Source organism: Phasianus colchicus, chromosome 7 (assembly GCF_987193195.1).
Source record: "Phasianus colchicus chromosome 7, bPhaCol1.hap1.1, whole genome shotgun sequence".
NCBI lineage: Eukaryota > Metazoa > Chordata > Aves > Galliformes > Phasianidae > Phasianus > Phasianus colchicus.
Genome location: NC_143442.1, coordinates 4,231,457 through 4,245,322, shown reverse-complemented (window position 1 = coordinate 4,245,322; position 13,866 = coordinate 4,231,457). Strand labels below are relative to the sequence as shown.

General features: G+C 37.2%; 1 protein-coding gene across 3 annotated transcripts in view; it reads left to right on the top strand.

Moving 5' to 3' along the window:
- The window catches only part of KYNU (kynureninase), a 55,156-nt gene extending 48,310 nt beyond the window's left edge, over window positions 1–6,846 (top strand). For all 3 annotated transcript variants that reach the window (XM_090143527.1, XM_090143528.1, XM_031590757.2), the window contains 4 exons: window positions 561–613; window positions 2,080–2,165; window positions 5,225–5,455; window positions 6,532–6,846. In XM_090143527.1, coding sequence (XP_089999653.1) covers window positions 561–613; window positions 2,080–2,165; window positions 5,225–5,455; window positions 6,532–6,684 — 523 coding nt within the window. In that variant the 3' untranslated portion in view covers window positions 6,685–6,846. The remainder of the gene's footprint in view (window positions 1–560; window positions 614–2,079; window positions 2,166–5,224; window positions 5,456–6,531) is intronic.
- The last annotated feature ends 7,020 nt before the right edge of the window (window positions 6,847–13,866 follow it).

Here is a 13,866-nt window from a genome sequence, read left to right as displayed (position 1 = left end):
GGAGATTATCTAAATAACTGATTTTTTTTTTTTAATTAAATTGATTTGTTTTTCTTTTTAAACCATCTTTTCTCAGTAACAAGAATGGTTCAGTAGAAAACCTACAGGACTCGTGTGGCTACCTCAGTATGGAGAAGGCAATGCCAACACAGTCTTTCTAGTAAGGCCCAGTTGGCAGTATGCAGCCCTTCAGTCAGATCTTATACCAGCTTTTAGCTTTTCGTAAGTTTAGGGGGGTTATGTTAAATGCTTTGGAACAAAACGGAGGAAATATTTCTGTTCTATTTCTCATTTTGCAAAATGAATTCCGACAAAATGGTTATTCTTAGAAATCAATAGTTAATTTGAAAGATGTGGTACATCTTATCATTAGTTGTCAAAGGGAAACTTCTAAACAGTAAAATTAAGTATTTAGTACTATCTATTTATAGAATTTATTGCTTTTTTATGTCATTGTTAGAATTGCAATCCATTAAAAATGCATACATTTCTTAATCCTGAAACGTAAGTTAAAAGATATTATAGTAAGATTGCTACTCATCTACTTTATAAAATTTTAGGTTAATCGGCTGGTGGGGTCATGAGTTCAAAACACGATTCCTCATGGAAAACAGTATGTACTCTTACACCTTCAATTTTACCTGTATGTTTATCACAAACAACATAGTTTTTACATAAGTTTGAGTAGAAAGGATGGACCTCTGTGTTTTCTTGCTTACATTAAAGGTATTCAGCTAGACTTATCCCAAATATATAGTACTGTAGAGTCAATAAAGTAAATTGAATAAATTTGGATATGTGTGTCTGACTTTCCATTTCCAGACACTTTGCTGATAAGATGCAGTCATAGATTATGGATGAAAGACTTGAATCACCTTAATGCATTAAACTCATAAGGTTTTGAGTGAGGATCTGTTACTATTCACAGGGATAATATATTTAGGATTAATTCCACTGGAATTAATGGGAAACAGTAAAGCAGCCTGACATAAGTTTTGCAATTGCTTTAATTTTTTTTAACATCTCTGAATCTTTTGCATAACAATTGAGGGAATATAAGACAGAAAAAAACCTGCTGTGAAATAGGCTCAATATTTATTGTCCTAGAGCACAATGAAATGAGGTTTTTTTTTTTCTAAATCTGACAGCTAGACTCTTTGGCTCCATTTAAAATCATGGCAGAGAGACTATGCTGGGAGATCAGAATGAGAAAGGAGCTTTTTTTTTTTCTTGATAATGTGTTTTGTTTTTAATATACTTTTAATTTTCTGTGGCTCCTATTGATGTTACTTTGGCTGGTGAACACCTCACTAATAGCATCAGTCTGGTTCTTCTTTTCTGACCAAATTTAGGAGTGGCACTATACAAAGTCAGCAGGAGACACAAATTACCCTAGAATACTGTTAGAAGAAGAATGTTGCTTATCCATTTGCATGGACAGTTCAGAGGCAGAAGTTGGGCAATAATCATTATAAAATTAGCCAGTCTGCTGTGCGTGAAGAGCATTTCCTCCGCAGCATCCTCTGGTGCTGGAGCATGAAATATAAATGATGACACAGAACTTACAGCGAAGCTTTATGGCTTTATTAAATAGATTTTGTGAAATTTCACAGCCTAAAGTCTATGCAACTTCTGTATGTGGCCTGAAGCTACACTTAGCTGCAAATGCATGCTCCCACGTGTCTCGTCAGTTTAATAAAGTCAAGGGATGTGATTCCCTGACCGTGCACCGCAGCTTCGCACGAGCATGCCTCTGCTGACTTGGAATTTCTCTGGTTTATGCCAGTGGTAAAAGAGATTGGAGTGTAAAGGTGGTTTTAACACACACCATTTAAACAAATTAATTGCAGTTCTTTAGCTCCCATGAAGCTACTAATGAGGTCTTCCGCTGGATAAAATTGGGCTTCTCTCAAAGTTAAAAGTATTAGCTGTGAATAGATTACTATTTCCTTTTAATGAGCGATTCCTACAGGCCACGTTAGTGAAATGTGTTATTGCATGAGGATGGACTTCAAGATAAGGTCCAATCCATTAAAAGGAAGAAATCAAAAACACTAACATAAATTATTCATTTTCCAGAATTACAACTAAGTAAAGGAATTAATGGATTTCGGTTATCAAATCCTCCAATTTTACTGGTCTGTTCTCTCCAAGCTGGTTTAGAGGTAAGTAACTGCTTTATTTTGAGCCTGAATTTGCAAATATAAAATGTGAAATGAATGTTATGGATTTTATTGCTGTCTCCCTTTTAAAATTCCCGAAAAGCTAAAAAGCCAAGTAGGGTGAAAACAAATAACCAAAAATTATCCAAGCCTGAGAAACCAAGGTCTTTACAAATCTTACTTGTTTCTTCACTATTCCCATAAACTTTGCTGTCAGATTTAGGATACGCATGGTTTGCTTGTTCAGCTTTTGTACAGGTCTGACCACTGGGCTTTTAGGGGATCAATACAAAGGGTAGCTTGTCCAATGCAGGCATTTAGGATTTGTCTCTATGCAATTCATGTGAAGGACACCATGGAGGGAATCATGTAAACCTAAAGAACCGTATCAAGAATTATTTCTATATATATTTCCCCATACAAAACAGGCTTAGCTTTTTCGGAAAAAGTAGAAGGGGCGGCTGGGTGTTTCACTGAACCAATGGCTCTATGATTTTGTCATCCTCTGTAATCCCTTCTATCACAAACAGAAAAGACAGAAACTGTCTATTAATGCTTCCGAAAAGGACAATTCAGCAATGTGTTCTGGATCTAGACTTTTGCCTTTCATCTCTTCATTGCTTTTCTGGTGGCAAAAGGAGAAGGGCCCCATGCATAGTACAGTTCCATAGTATCCACAGTGGATAGTTTATGGAACTATCCACTGTTCACCCCTGACATGCGAGACTTTAGATATTTGGAGATGAAAAGGATGGTTTTACACTGATTTCCCTATATGAAATTTTGTGTAAGCTGCTTTTCAAGCCAGCCTTGGTTAGCAAGGTTTTGCCACAAGCATAATGACAGAAATTTATTTCTGCCAGCATTCCATTAGCGTAACAGCAAAGCTGATGCTGATACAAAGAGCAGTGTCTGTATACTGTACATCCTTCGTTCTTATTGACTGAAAGAAAACCAGTATTTTAAACAAACAAAATCAGAAAATTGCCAATTGTGCTTTCCTGCTTACATGCAACGCTGAAGGACTGCAAAGGGCACAGCAATGTTTCTTGTTCTCCCCGACAATTTATTTTGTTAGTCCTTAAACATCCAATATATTTTAAACTTTATGTGACCTTCGAGATAAGCTGAAAGCTATTCTGCTATGACCCAGATTGTCAGTGCTCCAGTTTGTGTGGGTTGATGTCATTTAGCCCACTGCGGGGAGCCTGAAACAATGAGGGCTGAGCAGTTTCCATTGCCTTCCCTTTCTGTGCCTGTATTACCTTTTGGCACAGCCAGGATTTCCCAGTGCTAATTGCTCTAATACAGTGGGAAACAAAATAGTTTTCATGTCTGGCAAGAGATGGCTAGTGAAATTGCATGCCACCTTCACTGGGACACATTAAGCAGAAGGCAGTGTTTCCAATGGAAACAATGAAAACTGCAAGTGTTAGCGCCTGTTATTCCTCAATAATGCTTAAAGTGACTGTTATGGCAGTTGCTGCTCCCTTTTATGGAAAAAAGGAGAGTGCTCTGCAGCCCTATTTAAAAGATCTTTTTTTGAAAATTTCACCCAGGAGACCAGATATTCCTTGCACAAAGCCTGAGCAGACAGAGTTTTGCATTCATCCCTCATCCTGCTGCAATGCAAAGAAATATGAGACAGGTCTCTGTTTTACCTCCAGTGATGTGCTACATGGCCATGGGTATGCTCTGCCCACCTGTGTGGTGAGGAAATCACCTCTGGATTTCTTTTGACATGTGTCTAGTGGCTGCTGGTGGCTCTGCCAATTCATTTCCATGCCTGCAAAGCCTGTCTTACGGCAGCCATATTTTAACAGTTGGGATCACAGAAGGAAAATGTAGTTTTGTGCAGCCTTTAGTGGCAGGGTGGAGCAATACTTGGAACATTCTACTAAATTTCCAGATGCTGCTGGAAACCAAACTTTGTTGTATTTCTGGTGGGACTTCTCATCTACCTCTTTATATGCTCTTTGAGGTGTGTATGAGGTAATACTATATATATTGATCTTGAAAGTGTGACTCTTTCAGTCTGAAAAAATGATTTTCTGAGAATGAAGATGGTGGATTTTTTGTGCAGGACCTCACCTTGCCTCTGATTTTACAGCTGCAGTCTGTGGAGACATGATTGTCTAAGCACCTATATTGCAGCTATGAACCACAATGCAGCCTAGATAGAATATTGTCTACTTTGATGCCACTATTTTGCCACCTTCCCCCAGCAGCTGCTTGTATGGAAAGAAAAGGGAAAATCTGTGCAAGGCAGAAGTTGTGTTTTCTATTGTTCTCTGTAGCTGAGTGTTTTCATGTGCACCAGCAGGAGAGGAGCAAGAGCTGCATGGCCTTCCAAACTGTTGCACCATGCTTTTTGTGCTTGTATGTGTGACAAAGCAGGGCTGTCATTTTTAAGTATTACTTTTGTTTCATGATGTTCTGATACAGCTTTTTGTTTGTTGAGGCTCACTAGTTCTTATTAGGGCACAGAACTATTAAACCAGTCAAACAAATACTGTTTCTTTATGGGGGCTATCAGAGGCAGAACTTCTGAAAAGCTTTCTGTTCAGGGCATAATAATAAAGCAAATTTTCTATTTTTGAAAATAAGAGTTGGTAGATCAGTCATAGTGTTTGCCCTGGGCCTTAACTTTTGTTTCTTGAGGCATGATACCACGTTCTATATGACTTTTCTTTGTGCATCCTTGTTGCATATCTTCAGATTTACAAATGGATGTTTTTGTGTATGTATGTAAATTCATGTAGATGTGTGGAAATCTTTAATAACAGACAGACATCTTTAATTACCTCAAAGTAGTAATGTTACACTATGTTTCCAAGAACCCAATCTTAAGATGTGTACCTACAATATCTACCTGATATCAGCACTTCAGTGCAAAGACAGTATGTGCAGTGCTTCAACAACAGACTTCAGTCGTAAAGTTAAAAGAAAAAAGTAATTATTATGTAAGTCATTATTAAGTTCAGAAATGGCCTTAATCATCTTCACTTTTTCTATTTTCTGTTGCAGTGCATTACCATTCTAATGATTTAAAATCGTTACAGGTTTTCAGTCAAACTACAATGAAAGCATTGAGAAGAAAATCTATTCTGCTTACTGGTTACTTGGAATACCTGATAAAACATCACTACAGTGAGGATAAAGCAAATCCTGAGAAGCCCTATGTAAAAATCATCACACCACCTCAGATTGAAGAGAGAGGATGCCAACTCACATTAACTTTTTCTCTTCCAATAAAGTCTGTGTTTGAGGAGCTGGAGAAGAGAGGAGTAGCTGTGAGTAAATCAAACTTCAACTTCTTCACTGCATTTTGAGCACATGCCCTGTGAAAATAGTTGTTTGTCTTTTATTCCTGAATAATCTTCTGTAAGGCCAAGAAAGTCTTGAAATAATGAAAAGTGCTTACATAACTTCAATCTTTAGTTGTGCAAATGATCAAGAAAACAGTGTTGTTTTATAAATTATTTGGTAATCTGCAGGCTGTCCTTTCTCTGTTGGTTAATTCTTACACTTCTGTGAGTGGCTTTACTGGTGCACAATGGTGTAGATGTTATAGACTTAAAAGCTGGTCCAAGTAGGACACTATAAACCAGTGGCACCATGTAACAGCATGGTTATCAGTCAGTGCTGCTCGCAAAGAAGCAAAACTAAATTTAAGGCTACACATTTCATGACTTAGAAGTACTGGGAGGTGAGGCTGATAGCCTAATGCCATATAAATAATATATGAGTTTTATTTCTGCTGGTGACTCATGCTCCCAAAGGGCAACTCCACAGGCAAAATATGCTGCTGTTTTGGTGCTGCCAGGGAATTCCAGGAACTGCAGCTTTTAAGAGGGCCTTATGCTGTTGGCTTGTCTTTGCGATGCAATTATATGCTTCAAATATAAGAGATTATTCTATTCAGCAAAATGTTAAAATTCACAGAGAGGGGAAGAAAATTACTGTATGCCCTGTGACATTACTTGTGCCTTTAGTTCAAGACAGTCTATCTTACTGGAAGGGATGTTTCTTTCTCGTGGCAGCTTTTTAGTCACCTTATGCTTCTTCAACCATGGGTTACTGTAAGATGCTAATGTAGACCTTGGCATAAATTACAGGGTTGCGTAGCCAATTAGAGGCCCGATTGGCACTGCTGTCCCAAGCCCTGAATCCTTTCCTTTTGGCCACACACCATTCTTCTTGCTCTGCTCCTCACAGTAATGCTCCTCCAGTTTCTTGGATGTTCCTAAATGTTCACTTATGTCTGCACAGATACCCTTCTTCCTTGGTGTAATTCTTAAAAATACAGTCTGATAAAATGAATACAAAGTGACCTGAATTTACTAAGCGTTCCCTTTCTATTTTGCAGTGCGACATGCGAGAACCAAATGCTCTTCGTGTTGCCCCAGTTCCTCTCTACAATTCTTTCCAGGACGTGCACAGATTTATTGAAATCTTAGGATCTGCAATTACTTCTTCAAAACAAACAGCAAACAATACTGCGCTATCTGCTTCTTATTGATGGCTCTGCCATATCTTTTAATCTACTTCTGACTAAGATGCATTTATCCCACTAAGCTATTCCTTGCTTTGAGTAAGCGAAGCTATATCCCATGCAATTTGCAAAAAAATGACTGTGCTTGAATAGTTATTTACAACAGACTTAATATTATTAAAGCTCATATTTCCACTTTGCTTTGACTTTGACTTCATGAATTAGTATGCTTTGTATATTTTAATGGGGCTTTTCATAAACATTTTATGTAGTATTATTACACTGGCTTTGAGAAGCAGGGATGAATCACTATCAACTAGAACAGGAATGAAAAAAGCCCACCTTCTTTATTATAGAAATGATGCATAATATAAAGTAGAAAATAATAGAGCAATTGCTAACAGTTTAAAAATACAGTCCAATTTACATTTTTAATTTATCAATCCTATTTAAAGTATGTGGTTAACTAGAAGAGTAAAAGTTAAACAATCAGTTGTTTAATAATTCTTAGCTGCTACATACTGACTTTTTCAAAGGACCCAAAAATTTGTTTAATTAACGATTTAATTGAAGAATTAAATTGCATTGTAGATACCTTCTTTTCTGTAATACAGTTGCCTAAAACAATGCATCTTTATCTTTCTAGGTAGTTGTTTTGGAGTTGATAGGCTTGAGAAAGCTGAGTAGGATTTTACATTCATGTAACCTACTGTGAAGGGCTACAGGAGAACATATTGAGGTTTTAACAAGGCTTATTTTGGATTAAAATAAATGAAATCTGGATTGTTTCAGCAAAAGCAGAGAGAAACCTCATTGTTTACTCACAGTTTGGCCCAAATATTTACAGAGATTTGCACTCGGCAGCTAAGAGCAGTGAAGAAAAACTTATATTTCACCAATACTATACCCAGAACTGTTTTGAGAAATAAATAACACCTTGACCTGAATGGCAACTGAGTTCCTAAATCTGCAGCTATTCTATACGCATCTTTTTCTTCAAGAATCTGTTAATCTAGAAACCTTTATCTCTGGTTATTGCTTGGAAACGTTTGGACAATTACTGTTGGTAGTATTACTTATTCTACTTCAAGAGTGAGAAAGGATTTGGGGGGGGAGAAATGAGGACTATGCCAAACTACTTTGGCTCAAGAGTATTTCTTCTGTTCAAACTTTTTGCATAATTGAGCATCTCTCAGTGCATGCTGGGGCTTCTGCAAATGGGAAACCTTTATAGTGGATGCCTACACTGAAAAAAGTACCCCAAAAAGGGTAGTTTTAAAAAATCTGCCTCAATAATACCTTTTTCATCATCTGTTATGTGAAAAGGAAAGCTGAAAGAACAGCAGATAAAGAATTTGCTGGTATTGTTAGTACCTGTGAGAAGTAAGAAGAGCTCCTTTTGCATGAATATTGTTATAAAGAGTAGCACTTGGGCAGCTCTGGCTCACTCAAGAGGTTCTGATTGCGTTGACGTCATCTCTTCTGAAGTCAGCCAAGGCTGTGCCACTGTATTGCAGACCAAGTATCTGAGTTTCAGTGCCTGGGGTTTTATTTTTATATGTACATCTGCAGCACAGCTACTTTCATCTGTCAGTGAGACGATCTTAGAAAAGAACCATTTTCCATAAAGTTGATGAGGGAAAGCATGAAGTATAAAACTGTGATGGGCCACAATAGCAAAAAGTGGTTTATTTCACTGTCAGTAAGTTCAAAGCACTTATGCTACTGGATTATTCTCTCTTAAGTCTTCACTTGTAAAGTTAAGCAAGCTTAATAGAAATCCACACTGAGTCATACTATGTCATACCTTATTTTGATTTCAGCTGGACATATGCTGTGAGGAAGCAAAGCACCTTCAAATAGCATCTAGGAATCAAATTAGTAGAATCTTTATTGGAATTTATGAAGAGAACAATGGTGAATTGTCAGGTTTTTGGCCTTGCAGAGCAGTTAGGCATCTGTGTTAAATTCCCTGTCTGTAAAAGAAACTTCTTGTACTGGGGATTGTGGAAAATGAATCTTGTAAGGTTAGTAAAGTACTTCCTGAATTTGTATGGTTAAGTTAGTGGCTATTAGTATTTTGCCTTTTAGTGTCACTTCAGGTTACAGGTATTGACTTTATTTACAAGCACTTATGTTTTATTTGAGGGATGAATTTCAGAAGGTCAACTTTTCTGAGTTACTTTCTCTTTTATCTATGAATAGTGAAGATAAATATAAAGCAATGAAGATAAGCATCAGATTCCTTGCTTTTGATGTATAGACATCATCTGTACATTTTTAAAATTTGCATGAGTTGAGGGGTCTGAAACAAAATTAACACATGAGTTTTACATTTACACATTCTTTCCCGAGTTCTTGTAAAAGTTTACAAAATGAATAATACTGAAAGTTAACATTAGGTGTCAGTATTTTACATATTATTTAGTGAGAGACTATCAAGTGAAAGAGCTTCTGTACAGGAAAAAAAAAAAAAAAAGAATATTACAGTCTGCTTTTTGAAATGCTTTAAGTTATCACAGTTAAAGTAATATCGGGAATAATTATGTGTGAAATAATTAATTGTATATGCCCCAAATGCTTTCTGGTAGTTACTTCTGTAATTTAAAATTCAGCATTAAGTACTACTGTTTTCTAATTGTGGTAATACTGAGTTCTTGGGTTGTTTGAAGAAATCACATTTACATTTCTCAGATTACACTACAATGCGTGAGTGTATGTAGGCACAGAAAATTGATACTCAGGTAGGAAATGCCTATAAAATGAAGATAATTGTGAATAAGTAGATCCCTGTTTGTATGTGATCTTTCTCAGCGTGCCACAATTCAGTACTGTCCAGATCACTTAAGTCAATTGTAAATCCTGAAAAAAATGGGGAAAAATACTATAGGGTCCTTTGGCGCATTCTTTTCCCCCCACTACTTTACCAAAGCAAGACTAGGGAGAAGACAAGTAGAAAAGGATGGTTTTGTTTCCCAAAAGAACAGTGCACTCTGAGTGAAGAAAAAGGTATGCTGTGCATTTTTTCTTTTCGTCTGAGGTTTGTTCCATCATTGAGAATGAGACCATATGAAGAGAAGGAAGATGTAAAGTATCAAGATTCCTTGTTCTGACCACTGCAAAGTCCAGCTTGCTTTCACTTTATCAGCAGGGTATTAAGCAAGAAGGGGGATTAGACAGTGAAGCAAGGAGAAGGAAAGCGAGAAAAAGAAACCAAGCCACTATTTGGCTTTGTAATATGTTAAGTTCTTGGGAAAAAAAATGAAAAAAAATAGTGAAACAAGATTTTTAAGCTATGTTACTGCTGTGTTCCCAGTTGGTTTCAAAAGGAACAGGGAGCCCCGGTAAAGATTCCTCTTGTGCTAAATGGCAAGAAGGGCTTACAGAATGTGCAGACACCAAAGCAGTGGCTACGGATGGATGAAGAAATGGCCAAGGTAGGGATGCTATTTCATATATTCACTTGTAAAGCCCACTTTTATTTCCAGATCCAATCAGCATGTCTCAACCTGACTTATTTCAGACTGAGCTGACCTGTGCAGAGTCCCTTAAATTCTCGGTAGGTTTCCATCTGAACCCCTGGGCATGCCAAGTGGTGAAAATACATTTCTGAAAATCTAGTCAGTCTTTATGACTATCTGAGAGACAGTTTTGCATCATAAGCTTAAACTTTTGTCAATATTTGTGAAATATGTTTAGAAAGCTTATTCAGAAATGAATAAGTTATAGATCAGCAATTTATACTTCTTTATATTCCAAGTTTTTATTACCTAAACTTACTCTGCTAAGCATCATTTTATGCTTCTAGTTAAATATAAGTGAGAATTGATTGGGGCATTTCTCAATGGAGTTCTATCTTTATTTCATCATAATTGCTTCATATTTGAATAATGACAGATGAACTACTTCATTCAATAGCAGTTTTAAGACTTTGAAGTCACAATAGCAGCAAAGGATTTAAATCCTGAAGCCGTTATTATGGCAGAGAAGACATCTGGGAAAAAAGAAAACTTATGGTGGTATAATTTTCTAGACAGAAAAATACTTCTGCAGTTGCACTACTTTTTTCTTTTACTTTTTTCCCCTGGACACTTTGTTAACATAAAGAGGATCCACAAAACTTCAATGACATGAAGTGGCTGCAACTTCTAGAAAAACAAATGGCATCTATCCACCCTGGAAGAAGACATTAGAAATGCTAAACGAGAGCTCACACTGTAAGTAAACTTCTGTAGTTATTTTGCTTTGGAGCCTGATACAAAATCATTTAAAATTCCAGACAGTTGCAGTACTGTATCTCACCAATAAAGAGTTCATTAGATCTTTTTTTCTCTCTGACATTTACATCTAGTCCTGAGTACGTGTTAATACTCTAAGGTATGAATTTCAAAGTTCCCTTTATCTTTGTGTACAGTTTTAAGCAATTAATCAAATGATAAAAAAAAAAAGCTTTATGAAACGAAATGTGAATTTTAAGTAAATGCTCAGAAAGTTGCTATGTTATAATTTGTGAGGGGGTGTGGGGCCCCTTTTCAACTGCAGAAGTTTTTTCTTAAAAAAAAAAAAAAAAAAAAAAAACTTTTATATTTTATTGAAAGATTTTAAAGAGATTGTCAAATTGTTAAAACATGACCAAGTTTTATATCCATGATAGTTCTTTCTCCTAAGAGGCTCAATCAAAGTGGAAGAGAAGCAGATTTTATTTTTTTTTAACTTTTATTTAATACATTTGAAATAACTCCCACATGGGGCAAGACTTATACAGGGTTCTGAAATAATCATGGGGCCACATGAAAATGTGCTATCTGAAATGAAAACAAGTGGCGGTCTTATCACCATGCCAGGTATAAAAACAAAGATCTGTATGAAAACTTTTCCAATTCCTGCATATAACAGAGAGCCTTCTGAATGAAAGAAAGCATCTGAGAACCAGAGATACTGCACATGGAAAAGCATTGTGTCTTCTGGGATGCCACCCACCTGGAGGAGCATAGCATATATAGATACCCATATAGGCTGTAGCCTGGCTCATGGGCTCCCCTACTGTAATATAAAGCAAGCTCCCTGACACTGGAAAGACTGTCCTGAGTGGTGTAGGTGTTTGTGGTTGTAGAGTATGAATCAAACTTCCTGGGTACATCTTGCAACTTTGCCACCGAGGAGAGAGTACAAAGCGGTGAGGTTCTTGCAAGGTGGGCTGATGTCTGCAAAGCTTGCAGCGATGTTGAGCACAGGATGCCAAGAATAGGCAGCTGTGAAAAGGTCATTAATGAATCTTAGCAGAAATGTGCTGCCGTATTCTTCTTTTTGCAGTGAATTAGGTCCAGCATACATACAGACACTGTGTTTCTTCTTAATGAGTGCTTTATTTGTAGCTGCACTTGGAAGTTGGATGAAATACCAATCTTTCAGGTAGGGCATAGAAGCATTTTTAGTGTCTTAGTTGAAAGTTTATGTAAAATGTTCAGATGCTCTTGTGTGCAGTATCTAATTTAAACCAGTTTGGGAAAAGTGGTCATTAATTCTGGTTATTTTTCCCTTTTTAGAATAATGCTTTGCGACTATGAAGCTTTAAAGGAAATGAGTGCACATTTGCAAAGATGCTTCTATCCTTTCCTGAACTGGTACTTCCTATGGAAAGAAATGAGGTGAAGATTTCCTTAGAGAAAATGTCTATACATAGAAGTCCATATTCAGCTACTTTTGAGTTAACTGCCTCTGAAAGGGTTATTTCCACATCTGAGTTTGCATATCACTGAGGCTGGAAAAATGACTTTGATGCAGCAGCAATAAAATATGCAAGCTATAGGAGCAGGGCTCTTTGGTTCTGTGTAGAGAAAGACAAAGGAAAACTTCAGCTTTAAAAGGCCTCTGTAAGATGTCTCATCAGGTACAATAACAGCACCAGCAGTGGTATTCCAACCTCTGCCCACAGGAGGTGCCATTCACGTTAGACTGCCTAATTTTAAAAACACAGCTTTTAATATTTTTCATGATGCTTCTGTTCTTCTACAAGGTCCAAATATGTCAGTAAGCTTTTCACTGTTCTAATCAGGTTTGAGTTTCAGATGGATTAAAGTCCTTATAAATACAACCATTAATAACATATGGCTTTTTATAAGAGGCTACCCTAAAAGTTTGTTGGTATGTCAACTTGGAAAGAGGCTTCACCCACTAGAACTGGGAGGAAATTGAAGGAATGGCTCACCATGATCAGAACCAAAGCACTGCTCAGGCTTCTAGAACAGCCCAGTCAATGCAAGTATTGAGAAAACATCCCTAGCACACCCTGACAAGATAAAACCCAGTGTCTACCAGAGCAAGAACAGATAGTAGAGAATGAGTATTGGAGACACCTCTTGCTAAGAAGAGCTTGCAGGTGGGGAGCATGACTGCAGAAGGGGAGCCCAATATGTTCCACTTACATTTGCCTGAAGGAAGTAAGTTCATATTTTTGTCCAATTTTAAAAATAGATAAGTATAGCTGTAATACCAAGAGTGATGGTAGATGAGGACAGGCAGGTAAGCCATGAGCTGAAGCTCGGAGGGGTGCCCAAGTCTAAAAGAGACATTGAAACCAGGCAGAACTGACAAAGGAAAAAAGCTGCTCTTTTTGAGCTGTGAGGCACCACCACAACAAATGATTTACTAACAAAAATGTATCCTGTTCATGATGACAAGTCTACCATGATCAGGGTGATCAGAGGAATCTATGGGTGCTTCTGAATCAGCCATACTCGTCGTCAGCAGGGAAAAAACGTAGATATAATTTTCACTGCTAAATTTCAGGTAACTGCTTGTGTGGGGTAGTGGCTAACCCTGCTGTAACTTGGTTTCCTCTGCTGGTGATGCAGCCCTTCAGGGTGCCTCATTTTCTTTTCCACCTGGAAGGGAACCTCAGGACACAGCCTGGTTTTTGCATTTCACCATCCTGCTACGAAGAGATGTGTTAAGGAGCATTTTTAGATATCAGTCTTTGTTGTTTGGGCTTCCTCTTTTCCTATGTTGCTTAACATACAGTTGTGCAGAAGTGGTTTATTACGATATATGTATTTGTTGTGTACAGTGACATGCTCAAAATACTGGTATTTGACTCAGATTGATCTGAAAAACCCATTCATTATCATCGTTTATGACTTCCTGCTTGAACATAATACAGTGGTAAATTAATGAACCTATCTGTCATCTGAGCTCCATGTGTAGTTGAAT